Source organism: Octopus sinensis, unplaced genomic scaffold, assembly GCF_006345805.1.
Source record: "Octopus sinensis unplaced genomic scaffold, ASM634580v1 Contig13644, whole genome shotgun sequence".
Lineage (NCBI taxonomy): Eukaryota > Metazoa > Mollusca > Cephalopoda > Octopoda > Octopodidae > Octopus > Octopus sinensis.
In genome coordinates, this window is record NW_021833024.1 from 266,698 (window position 1) to 284,758 (window position 18,061).

General features: G+C 34.6%; 2 protein-coding genes across 2 annotated transcripts; one reads left to right on the forward strand and one right to left on the reverse strand.

The window, feature by feature from the left end:
* The first annotated feature begins 6,816 nt into the window (after positions 1-6,816).
* On the forward strand, positions 6,817-10,205 carry LOC118761444 (axonemal 84 kDa protein-like). The gene is made up of 5 exons (XM_036499328.1): positions 6,817-6,996; positions 8,458-8,578; positions 9,110-9,159; positions 9,191-9,427; positions 10,036-10,205. Exons 1-5 carry the CDS (start codon positions 6,817-6,819, stop codon positions 10,162-10,164), a joined length of 717 nt encoding a protein of 238 aa, XP_036355221.1. The 3' UTR covers positions 10,165-10,205.
* A 5,321-nt stretch (positions 10,206-15,526) lies between these two features.
* Positions 15,527-16,093, reverse strand: LOC115229742. The gene has a single exon (XM_029800049.1). The coding sequence runs from the start codon at positions 16,091-16,093 to the stop codon at positions 15,527-15,529; it is 567 nt and encodes a 188-aa protein (XP_029655909.1).
* Positions 16,094-18,061: the final 1,968 nt, after the last annotated feature.

Genomic DNA, 18,061 nt, shown 5'->3' on the forward strand with positions numbered 1-18,061 from the left:
ACTATAAAAAAAACCCTTGAGAGCATGATTGTTTCTTATAGAAACAGAATTGAGCCGTGGGAAAGAGCACTTGAACTGGACAAAAGAATAAGCGAGATTTATCACCAAATGAGTGTGTATTCAACATCGCTTCTGCCTGTCAGTACTTCGAAGGGAAAGAGGCGGGCTTGCCTACCTGAATCACTTTGCAAATAGAATTTTCCAAGTCCATAAGTGTAACCTCCTAAGCTCTGTAACACCCTAGGCTCGTGACATAATATATTGAAGTATAAAAAACTACGACATCTGATAGCCAATGACCTTGTAAAAATGATCTGTTGACAGGTGACATGTAGCCAGCATGGGAGGCGACATATTATCACATTTTGTGCGAACTGATTACATTGAAACTACTAACATCCCTTGGATGGATATCTGTCGGAGCTATGTACTCCAAAGCAATGAAGAATTATCAAAATCTTATTGAAGAATTTTTCCAGAACAATGATAGAGGAATTCTAATAGGAGACCTTAACGCAAAACACACATCGTACGGATGTGCCAACACAAATTCGGACGGTAATATACTCCTCAGATTATAGAACTGCGGTTTTAGTGTTTTGACCTCACGAGAACCAAACCACTTCTCTTGTTATGGAGAGGATTGTATTGGAGTTTTCCTCGTATCGGCAGATCTTGTTCATCAATGCAGCATACCACGGATTGAGATAAACATTGGTAGTGATCACCTACCTCAATCCTTGTGTATGCGAACATCATCTACGATATGCGAAGATCTGTTTATCGGATACGATACGTCTCGGACAATCTGGTCGGACCTTGAGGTATCAATGAAAAAGCATTTGACACCTTATCCAATACAAAACATCTCTTCGAATATACAAATTGAAAAACTTGATAAAATTCTCAGAGAAGCTATACTGGACTTTCTCCGAAAATCTTCAATCAGGAAATACATCATGTCAAATACTAACAGAAAAACCCGGATTGACGAATCTTTGGGAAACTTATAAAATGGAAGGGAAACCTTGAAAAGAAGCTAAGACGATGCAGTGACCCCATAGATCGTATTCGTCTTCGGGATAAGATTCGTACCGTGAAAATAGAGATAAATGATGTCGCAAAAAAACATTCAGACCTTGCTTGGAAGAGTCAATGCTCGAAACTGAATAAGAAAAACCCTCATTTTTGGAAGGTTTTCAACAGACTGAGTAATATGGAGAACAAAGGAGAAGAGATCCGACTAAAAACAACTGAAGGAATAGATATCCCGCTCGATGAAGTTCCCTCACATCTGCGAAGTCAACTGGCAAAAGTTCAAGAGGTGGATCCGATCGACATGGTTCCGAAAGAAGTTATATGTGAGGCTCAGAGAAGTCTAAGAGCTAATTTGAGTCATACGGGACCACTGTGCAGAGACATAACGTTGGAAGAAACGTATGCCGCAATTATGAGCTGCAAGAATAATGCACCCGGCCATGACTACATTCCAATTTCTGTATTCAACATGCTCCAAATATTCTCCTACGATACTTGACCGCACTATACAATGCAAGCTGGAGACTTGGATACGTACCGGACTCTTGGAAAAAGTCAATCGTACGTATGATTCCAAGCCTGGAAAAATAAAGGACCATGCAGAGAACTATAGGCCGATAAGCCTAATATGCTCCGTCTCTAAAATTATGGAACGGATTGTCTTCACAAGACTTTCGAACTTCGTAGAGGAATCAGGTGCACTTGCAGTAGAGCAGTGGGGATTCCGACGAAAAAGATCCTGTGGTGATTGTTTCGGAGAACTCGAGAAAGTCATCTCGCTTAGTCTTGCTAATAATACAGCGACTATTGCTATCTGCCTCGATGTCTCAAAAGCTTTTGACAGCGTATGGCACCTGGGCCTCTTGGAAAGTGTCGCCAAGAGCAACCCGGGTCTAAAACGGTCAATTGGCTGAAGAGCTATTTATCAATGAGAAGGTCATACATACGATGCGGAAACCGTTTGTCGGAATCTGTCGATCTCAAAAGAGGGGTACCTCAAGGCTCGGTCTTGAGCCCTTTGCTTTTTAATATTTACGTTGCTGATATTCCAAAACCGAAAGATCCTACCAGTCGTCTCATGATCTACGCGGACGACATATTAATAACGGATGCTTCGTGGAGAAAAGACATCTCGTGGAGGAAGTTAAAAGGATACGTGACAAGAGTGGAAGAATGGTGCATATCAAAAGGACTGACGCTTGCAAAAGAAAAGTGCACCGCCACTTGGATTGCAAAACAGGGAGCAAAACGAAAACCGCCGAGAAACCTCTATGGGTTTACAGTAACGGAGAACCTGAAATACCTTGGGGTTGAAGTTGGATCCAGGGTTCTTACTTCAGATACATCGACTCGAGGAGAAGGAAATGCGCTCAAATTCTCAGGAGCATAATTCACTTCCACCTTTCCCCGGAAACGTTTTTATATGTTTATAAAACGTGCGTCGAACCATTGCTTACCTACGGGTTCGATGGATGGTATCCTACTGCTGAAAGGGATGGCATTATCGCTAAGCTCGAAAAGACGAGGCGATATGCCATCAAATTGGCAAATGGACTCCAGTTGGACCAACCCATCCCTCAAGTGATGGAAGACGCGACGGAAACGGTTGGAAGTGTTCTTGAGAGAGCCTTTTCTTCTCGAATTAAATATTAAAAAAAAAAAAAAAAAGAGGGAAACAACGAAGAAGAGGCATACGTTGTCTCATTAACTTTCTCCTCTTTTTTCGGCTTTTCCGTTAATAAAAATTCATTCATTCATTCATTCATATTATCACATTTCATGTTATTCAGAAACTACCTTTTCAGTGACTAAATAAAAGTCTTTGATTGTTAATTTCTAAGTATCTGTTAAAGTTTAGCCGTTAAACAAGCTTTGAAGCTTAATCCATGGATTTACTAAATGAACATAAAAGACAATCTTCAATCCACTCAATTCTTGTTTCTATCACTACATAAATATCAAACGTGTAGACAGGAAGTGAGAATTTAATTGCTTTGAATACTTAATTTACTTAATTAAGTAAAATATTGATTTCAACAAATAAATAAACAGGAAGTAATGAGTTTATTAGTTGGAAAATTTATCAGTTTTATTGATATTAAAAAATATATTGAAGATTTAGAATATGCTACTGCAGGAAACTTGAAATTCAACTAATAGTGAGCTGTTAAGAGCTTTTTCATGTAGCTCTAAGAGGGTTTGCCCTAAGCTATGATAGCCATTTTTGAGTTCTTTTTTGTTGGAAACAATATATGCTGGCGTTTTTTTCTATTCCTATGATGAGGTCGCAAAACATTTTGAAAAAAAGTGAGGTGCGAGCGAAGGAAGGAAATGTTATTTTTGTTTTTGACAAGAGACATCCTTATTGTATTGGTTTCGGTCGTTTAGAATAAAAATATTATTTAAAAAATAACAAAATTTGATTGGACATAAATTGATTTTATGGCGGTAGACTTCAAATTAAATCATAACAATATGAGCAAGAGGTGGAATATAGATGACTTATATACAAGGATAAATAGGACTCTACTTGTGGAGTCATTTTGATAATCTTTTTAAAGTAGTTTCTAAAATTTGAAGTGCGGCAGGAGTATCTGATCAACAAAGATAAGTCTATTTTTAATAAAAATAAGGGGGCTAATCCTAGTTGATGAAAAAGTAGTCAATAATTTGTTAAGTGCCGGTCAATTATTAAAATAGTCATCAAGTAACATGTCTGATCCACCATTTGAATATAAATTTAAAGCTTATCAATTAAATTGCTAGACACAACAAATTATTGCAGCCAATATTAATAATAAACACAAAAATCGAACATTTAAAATAGAAAACGTTACATTTACTGCAATGAATTAGCCTTCAAAAGTGCCTTTTTATCACACTTGAGTACAGACATCCGATTACGTAGTGGGAGTTCAGTATTTTTATTACACAAACTGCATTTTATCGTCCATCCAGTCTTGGAGAGTTGTTTGATAATACATCGGTGGCACATTGTATGTTGACATTTTGTGAGAATTTCTGGTATTCTTTTGCATTCGTCGTAAATACGGCTACATGAGCTACAAATTCCATTGTTTTCTTGTTCAATAATAACCCCGTCCGACTCTTCTGAGATTTTTTCTTCTATTATCTCTTCTAAAACTTTTTTTTTCTTTTTCTTCGGAATGTCTAGTCCAAACCCATTAAATGGATCGAACACCCGATCATCTTTACGTGGTTCAAGTTCACTATAATCTATATCAGAATTCTAACTATCGAGGCACAAAGGTTTCATCATAAGTATTTCTGGGTTCCTCCTTTATCGGAAAGCCAAAATGAAGTGACCAATCCATTACGATTCCGCGGAAAAGTCTCAATTATAGTAAATCCTGGCGCACGGTGTATTTATAGTATACGCTTGATTGTTTTGAATTGGCGGGCGCCCTGTTATTTGAAACACAATTTAATTGTAAGTAGTTTGTTTAATAAATTACTCAGTGTTTTATTTGATTATTTAATCAATTTTTGTAACACAATTTTTATATAGATGCTATTTATTTAGTTAGATTTAGTCATATGAAATTCTTTTTTAGCCAAAGAGATCAAAATTTAAAAAATATTAAAGGAGAAATAAATTATGTATAAAACAATTTTTATTTTAAAAATATTTTTAGTCCCATATAAGTTGTAAAATGATTGAAATTCAAAGAGGTTATTCTATTTTTACTAATAATTGAAAATGTTCGATAACATTACTAAGTAGTTTCTTATTGGAACTTTGTACTTGTCTGGATTACAAATAGTGATAATTAGGAATTTAAAATAATAATCATTAAAAATCATTTAAAAATTAAATATTTTAGAACCCACTTTGGAGAGAAGAGAAACATTTGGGCTTTTTCAGAAAATCACAGTGACGATCCCCAACACGGCGGATTCTTTCCGGCCAGATTCGCCAATTTCGGGGATTGGCAAAATCTGGCGAATTTGAAAGAATTCTCGATTTTTTAATCAATTAAAAATTTAAATTAAGCCAAAAAAAATTAATTAAAACCAAAATAATCAGTAAGTTTTGCCTTGTTTCTTTTTCGAGTTTGGATCATTGAAGATCCAATGTTTTCAATATATTCAAGACTGATCTTATTTTTGATTAATTCAATGAAATCTGATACTAAATTAGGGTAAAAATTTGGAGTTGCAGATTCTCCATGCATATTACGTAACTTCAAACCATTCCTTTTTTTAAAATTAACTAGCCACCCTTTGCTTCCTTTGAATTCAGTAATCCCGAGATTCAATGCAAAGGCTTTTGCTTTCTCAGTAATAATCCTAGACATTTTAGTTTTGCTTGTGCAGGACAACACACTTTATTTTTTTAAAGAAAGAACAGTTATTACTAAGGCCTCGCCTGGGACGCAACCTGCTGCGACACCTTTCTGCTTCTCACTTAACTTCGTGTGCTCTGGAGGCCAAATCTGCAGCTAAGAAGGCTGAAGATTTAAAGCTTTTAAAATATTCTGCCCTCTCGGAGAAGTTTTCCGTGGTGCCGATCGCGGGGGAGACGTCGGGTGCTCTCGGTCCAAAAACAGAAAAGTTTCTTCGCAAGCTCGGAGCCAAAATCTCAATGCGCACCCATGATCCTCGGGAGGCGAACTGGCTAATGCAACGGTTCTCGATTGCCATCATCCGGGGAAACAGTTTGGCAATCCGCCAGGCTACATATCTGCCATAAACATAATCCTATTGAGAAATTAATTATCGATTTTGTTATTACTAATTAATCCGAGAGAATTTTAATAGAACAACAATTATGAAAATAAAACAAGCAATGATTAATTTTTTTATTAATAATCTGCTCACAGTCGATTCTGCTTCCCTTTGAGGCAGAGCCAATCTCTTTGATGGGCACACTTATTCATCTTGGAGGGCCGACTTCTTCTGTGGGCGTTCTCAATTCCGATTCAATGGCCTCACTCTGCAAAGCTTCCTCCGTTGTTTCACTTTTAAACCCAGTCTTTTGGCATTTTTCAGGCAGGATCATTCCAAACTTATATTCTGTACGCATACATTCCAATGTTTCCTGGTCTTTCGAGACCGATTGACTTGGAGTCATGTTTATAGAATTCACTTATAAGACCGCCCCATGTTAGTACCAATGGTACTATAGTTACCTTTGCGTTGTGGATTACTCCCAGTTCACTGGCAAGAAACTTGTATTTATTGAGTTTTTTATCTCAACTTGCTTGAGGTTTTTTGGGAGGTGATCCCAATTCTATAAGCGTGATATTGTTCGTCATTTTGTCGAAGTATGAAAATGTCCAGCTTGTTATTTTCGCCTTTTGTATCCGTATTTATTGTCCTGTCAACACAAATCTCCACAGAGTTATTCGCAGTTACTGACTGAACACAATGAGTTTTCAACCTTATGAAGTTCATAATTACAGTAGACTATCCATTTAACGAAAAAAAATTTAACGAAAATATTCATTTTACGAAAGTCAAAATATTTTTTTACGTTTTTCCTTAGATAAATTCAAAAATAAAATTTTTTTTTCTTTGTATTAGTGAATATTTAAATATTTAACGAATATTTAAATAACGAAAATTAAAATTTTGATAAAATTTTAAAATAATTTTTCCTCGCTATTTCTTTGTAGTAAACCATGTGTGCAAGGGTGAACAATATGAAGAAAAAAAAAACTGGAAGTTATTGATTTCAAGAAGAATAATCCTGCTGTTACAAAAAAAGTATTAAATTTAAATCACCTTACAATTAAAGATAATAAAAGTGAAATTATGATTGAGTTTCCTGTCTGTGCACCTGTCGTCTGCGAAGAAAACGCGTATCTTGATACAATACAATGTGAGGAAGAAAATGAGCATGAAGAAATAGATAGCACAAATGACAATCCCATTGGTTATGCAGATGCACTTAAATATTTGGAAAATATTGAAAATATTTTTTGCAAGAATCTGGTGAACATATTCACCTAGTTACAAATTTGAGAAATATATTGGCAAAAATTAAAAAGAAGGAACCTAAAATTACCGATTACATGACACATTTTTAATTAAACAATTTTTTTCGTTAAATTCATTTAACGAATGCTCAATTTTCATTTTCGTTAAATGAATAGTCTACTGTACATACTTCCTGCATAAATGCAGATGTATGCACTTACAGAGAATCACGCATTCTATAAATTTCTAGACTGTAGCACACTTATAAAATCAAATAACTTTTTGAAATTTCAAAGATAATTGAAAAATGAATAAAGTTAATCTCCCATTTTTGAAATTTGTTGGAATTACGACAAATGGGGCTCCTTCTATGCTTGCGAACTAAAGAGCACAATTATATTACTCCAAAAAGAAATGTAGAATCTTGGTATTCAGCACACTTTGATTAAGATTCACTGTGTTATTCATTAAGAGGCGGTTGCTAAATCATTCAATGGCAGTGGATGCTGCTTTTAATTTTATTTTATCCCATGGCTTAAATAATCGGCATTTCAGACTATTTGTAATGGATACTGAGGCAGAATATGGAGATCTCTTATACTTTTCTAATGTGAGATGTGTGACAATTTGATACTGCAATTCCACATCAAATGGAATTATTTGAAATTCAATGCGACACTCCACTTAAATGAAAATATTTTCTGGATTGGATATTTTTAGTTCCACAAAAAATTTGTATGCCAAAAAATATCCACATTTAATCGACAATGCAAAGAAAATGACATTTAATTTTATGTATACACTTATTCTCCAAAATTAATAATGTAAAAAATTGTTTAAGAACGGGAATGACTAATTTGCATCTCAATAATATATTACTTTTAGCAACTAGCAAGATTAACTTAGATTTTTGTTAAAAACTCAATTCACTTTTTGAAAATGTAAGATTTTTTGTCTGACCCAAATAAAATTTTGTCATTCAATAAATAATTGGCACATTTTTAGTAATGATGCGATTATTTATTTTTAAAATTGTGGTTCTTATTAAATTTGTTCTGTTTTTATTGAACAGAATTTAATTGTTTGTTAATTTATAGTTTCCTGGTAACGAATTAGTACAAATGGGCAAAAAAGTAAACTATTTTATTCTTTAATTTTGAGAAAACAAATTCGATCAAAAAATCAACTGAACTTGAACGTTTGACTCAAATAAGTATTGCGTAACAAAATTAATTCTCAGAACTTCAAGAAGAAGCCGAACAAAGAAAATTAGAAGAATACAACCGTCAAATTGAAATTGAACGAGAAAACAAAATCAAAGCTGTAATCTTTTCAATCTATAAAACAGAAAACAACTCAGTCAATATTTGAAACAAACCAACTCGATGAAATGCGTTCAATAATATACAACCAAAGCCAAATAGAAAAACTCAAAGAGTACGAAAACTACAAAGTTAACAAAATTCTCTAACTTAGTGGAATCGGTTTACTCGTTGTGACGGAAGTGTTGACCCATTGGACATTAAGGAAGTAAATACATTTATCTCGTTATGGCTGGAACATGGGTCAGATGATATAAAAGAAATATTAGATGCATGTTCGAAAGTGATTAATGTACATAACTCTATTCTAAGCTTTAGATGTTAAATGAAATCACATTTATTTCCAAATTTAAAGATTCGATTGATTATGAGACATATGAACAAGTAAAATATTTACTTTGGTTTTCAATGCAAGAAAAAATCGATAAAGGGACATTTAAAATACTTGAAAATGCAATTGGTCAGGACTTGGATGTAGATACTGGAAATTTAAACATTGTTTCGCGGAATAGGGACATTGTTTTTAACCTTTGGGGAAATTTAAGTAAAACTTTAAAGTCTTGTCGATGATAAACTCTTAAAGGGTCACAAGTCACCACTTTCCTCTTATAAATTTAACATTTGAAATATCTCGGAGCATACAATCATCAGATGTGGCGATTAGACTACTATGGGAGAGTTATGACATGCTAACCTGCACTTCCCAAAGTTATAAAATCAGAAAACATCCGAAAAATCAAAATTCAATACGAATCGTGACAAATTGCACAAATTCTGACAGTTTAATTATTATTGACTTATATCAGTCACAAAAAACGATTCCGAACTTGAATCGGACCAAGTAGGCAATTTAATTGTATTAAAATAACTAAAATGATTTTAATAAGACCAAAGAAAAAGAATTAGAAAGCAACATTAATGGCAACCAAGAAATAGTCGAAAGTGACTGTGAAGACCCAGAAGGTTGTTTATTTGAGATTATTTTAGATTTATGGGAATTTGGAGAATTTGACTTAGACTCTGAAATTATGGATATGCGTTGTTATCGAACTATAGGAGGACTGTACCATTTGGAATTGCTAAGTCTTCCCCCTCAACCAATAATAATTAATCAAAATCTGAAAATGAAAATATGTATGGTCAATAATGATATTTTAAAGTGGCTGAAGATTGTTACTTACAAAAGATAATGTATGCTGTGGACGATATTCCTCAAACTGAAAAAAATAAAGTTATGAACGGAACCTCAATTCGAATAAATTTCAAGTTATATTATTTTAGCTTAAACGTAGACTACCAAATAACGTTCTTATAACTGAACAGCCTGAAATAGCATGTTGGGACGAGAAAGAACTTAATTGGAGAACAGACTGGACGTCAAATGTAACATTCGAAGAGGGTTTTGTTTTGGTGTTATTTTTTTGATAATCGAATGCTGACATTTTATTTGAAAAAAATAAGTCCGTTCGCGATGATGCAAGACCGATATATTCACATGCCATACCAGTCGTGGGAAATAAGACCAAAGTCCGTCAATCACGTGTTCATCAACGTAATCACTTCAATAGTGGAATTTGAAATAGAAATCAGAGTACAGCACATAAATGTTTATTTTAAGGATGACAAACTTTGTTTGTCGTCAATGCAAGGATATCGCGAATTGGATCACATGATTGGCAATTGGATGTCTTTAGAATGCTTTGTTCAGGTTTTTTAAAGTATTTAAATATAGGCATTATATGATTTTGGAATCAATATCTTTCCCAGCGAAGATTCAAACTACTTTTTACAAATGAATAAAAAAGTTGAATTTTTATCAAAATTTAAAGAGAAAAAAAATAACCGACAAACTATATTTTAACATTTCGGTTGCAGCACCGATGGTAGGATTTGCTTATTCACATTTCAACGGACAAGTCGACAAGGAGACTGTCATATTACAAATGGCAAAGCCCAGCAGAGAAGGCACAATCAATGAAGTAGAATTGAGTCATTTATTCTTAGGTCGACTGGGTAGTGGTTAAGGCTTCGAATAAATACGTTGAATGTCTGAAAATATTAGAATTTGAACCAAATTTTAGCAGTGAACAAATGAACGAAGAAGCTGAGGTTTGGTTTGATTTTTGACTCTAACAGTTCCACGCTACACTTTATCACGTTGCGTGTGATTTATACGGAGAAGAAAAATTGGATGTCTCGTTTGCAGATAATTGGAAATTATACAACACATTGGAATCGTTTCTCCAAAAAGTGGATTTTTTGAATTATAGTGTTTAACCCTGATGCTAATATGAAATAACACAAAATTGCTATTCTTTTTTCTATTGGGTTTCGCAAGCTTCATTGGCACGTACTTTACTAGTTCAAAAGGGATATTATCTGGTCCCCAGATCCGCCGGTTTTCAGTTTTTGATTGTCTCAAATGCTTCACAATTGTTTATTGGCAAACTTAGTGCTTCTATAGTATACGGGTAGGGTTTGATTTCTAAATTGATATTGAAATACAAATCTGAAAGACAGATAATTAAAAATACAAGACTATATCATTTTCTATGCTAAATGATTATAGTTTCAAGCTAGATGGAAAAACGTCAATAACTTTTAAAACTGTAAAAAATCATTTATTAAAATTTCATGTTTTCTAAAGCTACTACATTTCCTTGTATATGGGCAATACAACTACAAACAAATCAGGAACAATTAAAATTTTGCCTTATAATACAGGCATGATTTCGCGAATAAAAAACAATTGTACTTTTTCTAATAAAAATAAATGATTTGACTAATACCAATAAGTTTTTTAAATTCTTTACGAAAAAATAGTTCACTTTTATGTTGCAATTCTATGGAAGAAAAACTTAGGCCATTGATTGTTGAAAAATTTAAAAACCTTCAAAAATTTCAATCATGCTAATTTCTAAAAACTGAGATAAACCGGATCCAATTTTAATATTGAACTATTGGAATCAAATTGAAAAAATTCTGATTTCTTAAATTTCAAAGATATCATTACAGAAAAACAAAAACAATTTCTTGAACAAAACATTGAATGTAGAAAGTAACGAATATTTATAACAAAGATTTAGAAAACGATGAAATTGAAACAATTGAAAACGAAAGATTTCAAAACGAAGAAAAATTTTAACTTATCTTTAAATTGCTAAAAGAATTTTAAGATCCTCGACTTAATTTTATGAAAAATTTAAAAAGTAACAGGAAAACTGCGATAAAATAACTAATTATTTTTCTAAAATTGATTTTTGATGTTTAAAAATCGTTGGTTTTAGAATTACTATATTTACTAACTATTTATTTATTTAATTTATTTTAAAATAGTATACATCAACTCTAGTGGTGCATGGCTGGTGTTAATATTGTCATTTATTAGAAAGAAAAGAGAATTTATGAACAGTCAGAATTTAAAAATTATAATCGAGGTATTATATAAATATAAAACAGACAATTCTCCCAAACGGAAAAAGAGGGATGAAGCCGATTCCGAAGAACGTCTCGAATCTTTGATTGCCCACATAAGCTTTAAAGTATGCCCAAACCAACATTTTAACAGTCTTCCGGTTCATTGGAAAGCACGATTGAAAGTCTTGCAAAATTACTAATGTCCGACCTCCCCAATAACATCGAATCTGTCATTTCTATCATCAGTGACTGGTAATACATATTCTAATCCAAGTATAATAAACATGCCAGAAAAACTAACAATTTATTCAACTCTTATCGGCATAATGAACGTCCACGATTGCCACTTTGGGACTATGGTTGGTACAGTCTGACATTATTAGTTCATCGATTTTTATGCTCGACATTTAAAAAGTTTGTTAAAAAAAGGTGAATATGACAACGCTCTCATAATAATCCGTTCAATTTGCGATTTTGTGAATTGTAATATTCTCACTGAAAACTCTGTTTTGAATCTACTCGACAACTTTCTTGAAGTCACCTACGATGACGATATTCCTCAAGTTTATGGTAGGTTATATATTTCAGAGTCGGTCTGACTGGTATTGCTATGTCGTCATGTCTTCCCTTCCTTGGGTTGATTTTCTTTTTTATTTTAGGTTGGGAAAAATTTTTATGAAAAAAGAAATTCTGATTTTATCCGTCTTTTAGACACAATTGACAGATACATGTCAAAACGGAGGAAACTTGGCACCGATTTCCTCTCAGTGTGGTCCTCTCAGCCACACCTGCCACAAGAAGAGGTATTTTTGTAACCAATCAGTCCAGTTGCTCCAAGTCACGTGGTTTCAGATCCAAGATCTCCACAAAGACAATTGGACTGAAAATGGAATAATCAGACCATATTTAGAACTGGAGGGTATTCTGTCGCAAGGATCCTGCCACATCCTGCCCGATGTTGTCCCCCCTCCACATAAGGAGTCATGTATATATCCCCTCCCTTCTGTGGTCTTCCGTTTGTTTGACTACAACGATGTCCCAGAGGTAATCCACCGAGAATTGATTTCAGGGACTAACAATTCCTGGGAGTCACTCGATTGATAGATATTTCGTGGATTCTACCATATCTGGGATAGTCGACAGTTATCACCAAGATGTGAAAGCCTGGTATTTTCTAACTGTTTGATTTCAGTGCTGAAAAGTTGTTGGAGTTCTCTACTTTACGTCAAGTGGCATATAATTACATAATTTCAGAAGTAAGTCGCGAATTTGTTCATTAAAGGTGCTTTTTGGGAAGCTTCTGTCAATGACGACCAAAAAACTGCCAGAAATGTTTTTTGGTGCGATTTGGATAAGTTTAATAAAAATAAACCCCGTGGAAATGCCACAAATTGTTGATAGTCAAATATATATTTTAGATGGCCCAGTCAATTTCCCTGCTTTACCGGAATATGGAAAATATGAACATGGCTTGTATCAATAGGTTGATTTTGGTTGAATATTCAGACTGGCTCGATGGTTTTCTCATGCTCTCAGTAATTTCCATTTTCGGTGGAATTGGGAAGATTGGCGTGATTGTCTGCTCGTCCACAAAGAGCACCCAAAGGCTAAATTTGTCTCCGAGACATTGCGTTTGTCGATGAGGTATTTGTGGTGAATGATCAGACTGTCGTACTACGAGAAAATAACGTCGACAGTGTTGAGTGAAATGTCCTCCATGTGGCCTCATCCCCCCGAATGCACATATCAATATCACCAAACCACTTCTGTGGACTCTAAAAACACGGAATCCGCCTCAAAAATCACCCAGGCTATCAAAAATAAATGCACTGTTGGAGAAATGGCAAATCTCCTCGACCAATTGTTCCCAGACTCGTCCAGTTGGCTTGTTTTCTCAATTTATTTAGACGATATGGAAACGGGAGATGCGAAAATACAAGTTTTTTTCACGACTTTGTGTTATTTGGGGTCGAGTGCAATGAGCTTCACATTTGCTGCCCTCACAAAGTATTTTCGAATAGTTTACCGAGATATTCGAATTTACTTCGACAGATGGTGGAGGGGAATAGACAAATGGTCGTCCTTCTCAATTCATTGAGGAGTTGTTGGAGAAGGAACGAACAGGTTACGTAATCTAGTCGACTTTGACTAGATGATGGTGGTTTTGGTGGACAAGATGGTCAGAATGGAGTTGGTTGAACATGCGGCAGTCATAAATTGGATTTTTGGTGAGGAAATGTCCAAAGATTTGTCTTGTTTTTACGTCTGGGAGATCATTCATCGGACGATTAGATCTGTTTCTGCAAAATTAGAATCACTAAAGATCAAATTGGAGAATTCCAGGGACGTTTATGATCTCAATCTTCGCAAATATGTATTCTTGATGGACTAATCCTTCAGAGTGACACTTTAAGTTATGATGACGATCGTGAAAGACCAACTCTCGACTCACTTCGCCAAATGGAAGAAAATATAGTCCGGTGTCAAAGCCTGCAAAAGAAGACGCTATTTTTGATGTTGCGAGTATTTCTACTATCTAATTGAATAAGCGACTTGTTGCTACGTTGAGTGAATATATAATGCGTTTTGAAGAGAATAACGTTGCCACAGATCAGTTGATGTTTAATGCGATTATTGACAGGCTTAAGGAGATTTTATTTGATGTATATTTGTTGATGTATTTTGTGTAGTATCAGGAATATACATTTTATTTTTTGAAGGATCTCAAGTTGGAGGTGTTTACGGATGATTTGGATGAACGTATTCTTAATGTTTATTTTGCCTTTTCTTCTCTCAAGGATTAATTCTGTTTTTTCTTACTACTTTTTACTTTTTGTGATAAATTTGTTGTTATAAATTCTTATCAATTTCTCAAACATGACACAAAATTGGATTCATTAGAAAAACCTTGTCCTAGAAAAAATGACTTGGTGGATACTCTACTGCTGCTGATGAAGTCCTGCTTCATCTACTGGATATAGAAATACTGTAAAAGCTATATTTTTTGCAATCTAGATTTACAAATATTTGTAAAGCAGTTTCTTTGATCAACCATGGAAACCTGAAGAATATAAAAAACACAAATAAACTTCTGTATGATAAAAGAGTCTTAAATAATCTTAATTCCTATTTATACAAAATTTCTTAAAAATCTCTTCCAAATCTATTTTAGACTTTTTAGTACCCTAATTATAGAGATGCGCAGGAAGTTTTTTAGCCAGATTTCAAGAATAGAGAAGACACGCGTGCAAATATAACTATCAAGAATTCTTCGAAACCACTGGACAGGAGTTCTGAGATTGGTTGCAAATTATAGGTCTTGACCTTCAAAGTCGGAGACGTTGGCCAAAACACAAGTCGAAATAAAACGGCGCTGGTTTAGTAGAAAGTTCTCAGCTCCTACAAACATAGAAGTCCTCTTGCAGTCCTACGAACAAAAAATATAATGCAATTGCGGGAATCAAGGTACACTTCCGAGACCTTAATTTTTTCCGTTTTTCGTGTTCCATTTGGAAAATAAAAATAAATAAATATGACAAAAACGGATCAAAGATATTCAATTAATTGTTACAAACACTAAAAAATTCCCTAAATCGATTGTTTTGTTATTTTTATCAATAAAATAAATTGATAAAAATGTCCCGAGTCCGCACACTTTACGACGTGTTGTTAAGCCAATCTTTTCACTGGCGGCGAATATCCTCATTAGTATGAACTATATTTTGATTTTTACGTATTAAATATAATATAAACATTTATGTCATTTTTAAATTGTCCACAATTTTGAAATTTAATTAATTAACTAATTAACTTTCCTTTTCCATATTAGTTTGCTCCGCCAAGTTTACTCTCGGAATCCTCTTCCCGCTATCTGTTCCCACTTCGGAGTTGTTTCCTTCATCGGCGGAAACTACAGAATCTCGCCGTCTCTTCACCGATTTCCGTCCTTCGTCAAATGAGTTACCTGAGGTAGACATATTTTCGAAGCCAAATTTGTGTTCTACTATCATGCTTTCCATTGTTTTTTTCAAACCAACAGTCTGGATGTATGCTTGCACACTTTCTTTGATTTTAAGAAGGTCCATATATTTTCTGAAGAATGTAGAGACTATCCCATCCCACGTGAGGACAATCGGTACAATCTTTACCTTAGCCTTGTGAATTAATTGTAATTCACTGGCTAGAATGTCGTATTTATGCATTTTTTCCACTTCCACCGATTTCAAATTATCTATCGAGGTAACACCCACTTCAATGATCCATATCAAATTTTCCTTCTTGTCATACAGGAATATATCAGGCTTGTTATATTGTATTTTTAGTTCAGTTGGAATTGTAGTATCGACCCGAATTTCCGCAGAGCTATTCGACATTATACACTGCACGGAGTGGTTTTTCAGTCTCTTGGACTTCTTCATTCCAAATCTCCGACACAAGTGCATGTGAACACACCTCACAATCTCGTTATGCCTTCTGGTATAATCTGAATTTAGCATTCTACTGCATCGCGTCGCAAGATGGTCCACGGTTTTAGGCGAGGATTTACAATGTGGGCATTTTCATCAGAGTTTCTGAAAAAGACGTTTCTGTCTTGAAGAAAAGAGAACATTGCCTCAGATTTAGGAGATATATTCCCTTTCTTTAGCCATGTTGAAGATGTTGGGATATCAAAAGTATTATTCTCAAGCGACTCAAATAGCTTCGAATGCAACCTTTTCTTTTTAATACTAAGCAACAGTGACTCTATCTGCAAGTCACGTAGTGATTTAGCAATCTCATCGAGTGTGGTTGTTCCATATTTACAATGCAGGAATTCTGTGATTGTGGCCATATGGGTTTTCCTTTTCTGTTCGGCCCACAAAATTGCTGCTTTTCTCAAGGAGATTAACTTTCGCCTTTCCAAATTGGTTTTGAAGTCCAACAGCATTTTTTCCGCCTTAAGGCAACTGATACAAGTCCCCTTCCAAGTGTATCTCTTGGCAGATACAGTCTTTCTTTACAGGCTGGCTTCATGTGAATTTTCAAATCAGCCAACAGCTTTCTGACAAACTTGTCCATTTCTTCGAAACAAGATGGTTCCAGATCGAGTAGACCGATATAATAGTTAATCAGCGATAGAGCATGCTCATTAATTGCTCTAAATAGATTGACTGCATTTAGTTTAGTTTCCGATAGTCTTCCAATACGCTTTTGCATTCTTCTTTAATATTTTGAGTACATCCTCTTTAAGAACATTACTGCATCTGTCTTCTAGCACCCCCAGATAGCGATAGCTATCTAGTCCATCCATTAATGTAGCTTCATTCCTCAACAAATAACAATTTGTCGCTGATTTCTCAAAATTCTTCTCCAAACCAGCCAGTTTAAAGTAAATGTTCACATCCTCCATCATGCGTGCCAGTGTCTCTCCTTCTGAGCAAAAAGCTTCAAATCATCGATGAATAGAAAATGATTGGTAGAAAAGGTTAAGGACTTGTCTTCACCAGTATTGATTGACATACTCGGATATTTTAAAATAAAATCCTGCTTAATGGATCCAAGACCAATACAAATAACTGTGGTGACAGTGAGTCACCTTGGAGTATACCACGATCAATATTAACTGTTCCAAGCAGCTCTTTTCCTAATCTTAACGACACTCTCCAGTTAGGAATTATTGACATCATAAATTTCGTTATCCATTTAGGTAGTCCTGAGTTTTCCAAAACTTCAAAAAGAAATTCGTGACTCACTGAGTCAAAAGCTTTCTTTACGTCGATCCATGCACATAATAATTTGTTTCCATAAACTTCATTAACGCGTCTATTTAGAAGCGCTAATTCCTTTGCTCCTTGGCAATGGCGTTTAGATCCCAACTGGAACTCCGTTATCAGATCGTAAGTATCAGCATATACAGCGATTTTTTCGTTCACACATTTTGTGACCAATTTATATAAGCACGGCATGCATGTAATTGGTCTAAGGTCCTTCGGATCAACAGAGTTTGCTTTCTTTGGGATTAAAAATGTAATTCCAGTGTAAAACCATCCTTGTGGTTGACTGACACCATTAATAATATTTCTGATCTCTTGGAAAAGAAATTTGTGAAGAGAGTCCAGCTTTTTGATAAAGAAATTGTACACAGCATCACATCCCGGAGCCTTCCAATTAGGAAGGTACTCAATTAAGTTTGATATAAACTCGTCGCTAACGTCAGGTGCATTATCTTCCACTCCAGTTACTCTTTTGTTCACTCCAAGGCCCAATCAGTTTTATCCCTTTTCTTCCAAACATCACCCCAAAACTTGAGACACTCAGACGAGTCAAAACCAGCAATTTGTTTGTTATCAGAATTGGGATTC

What these genes read in the sequence shown, in the direction of transcription:
- LOC118761444 (XM_036499328.1), top strand. Translation starts at nt 6,817, where the DNA reads ATGATTGAGTTTCCTGTCTGTGCACCTGTCGTCTGCGAAGAAAACGCG. An exon ending in ATATTTTTTGCAAGAATCTG is followed by an intron (nt 6,997 to 8,457) that starts GTGAACATATTC and finishes TCTCTAACTTAG; the next exon opens with TGGAATCGGTTTACTCGTTG. An exon ending in ACCAAGTAGGCAATTTAATT is followed by an intron (nt 9,160 to 9,190) that starts GTATTAAAATAA and finishes GATTTTAATAAG; the next exon opens with ACCAAAGAAAAAGAATTAGA.
- LOC115229742 (XM_029800049.1), bottom strand. Translation starts at nt 16,093, where the DNA reads ATGTCGAATAGCTCTGCGGAAATTCGGGTCGATACTACAATTCCAACT.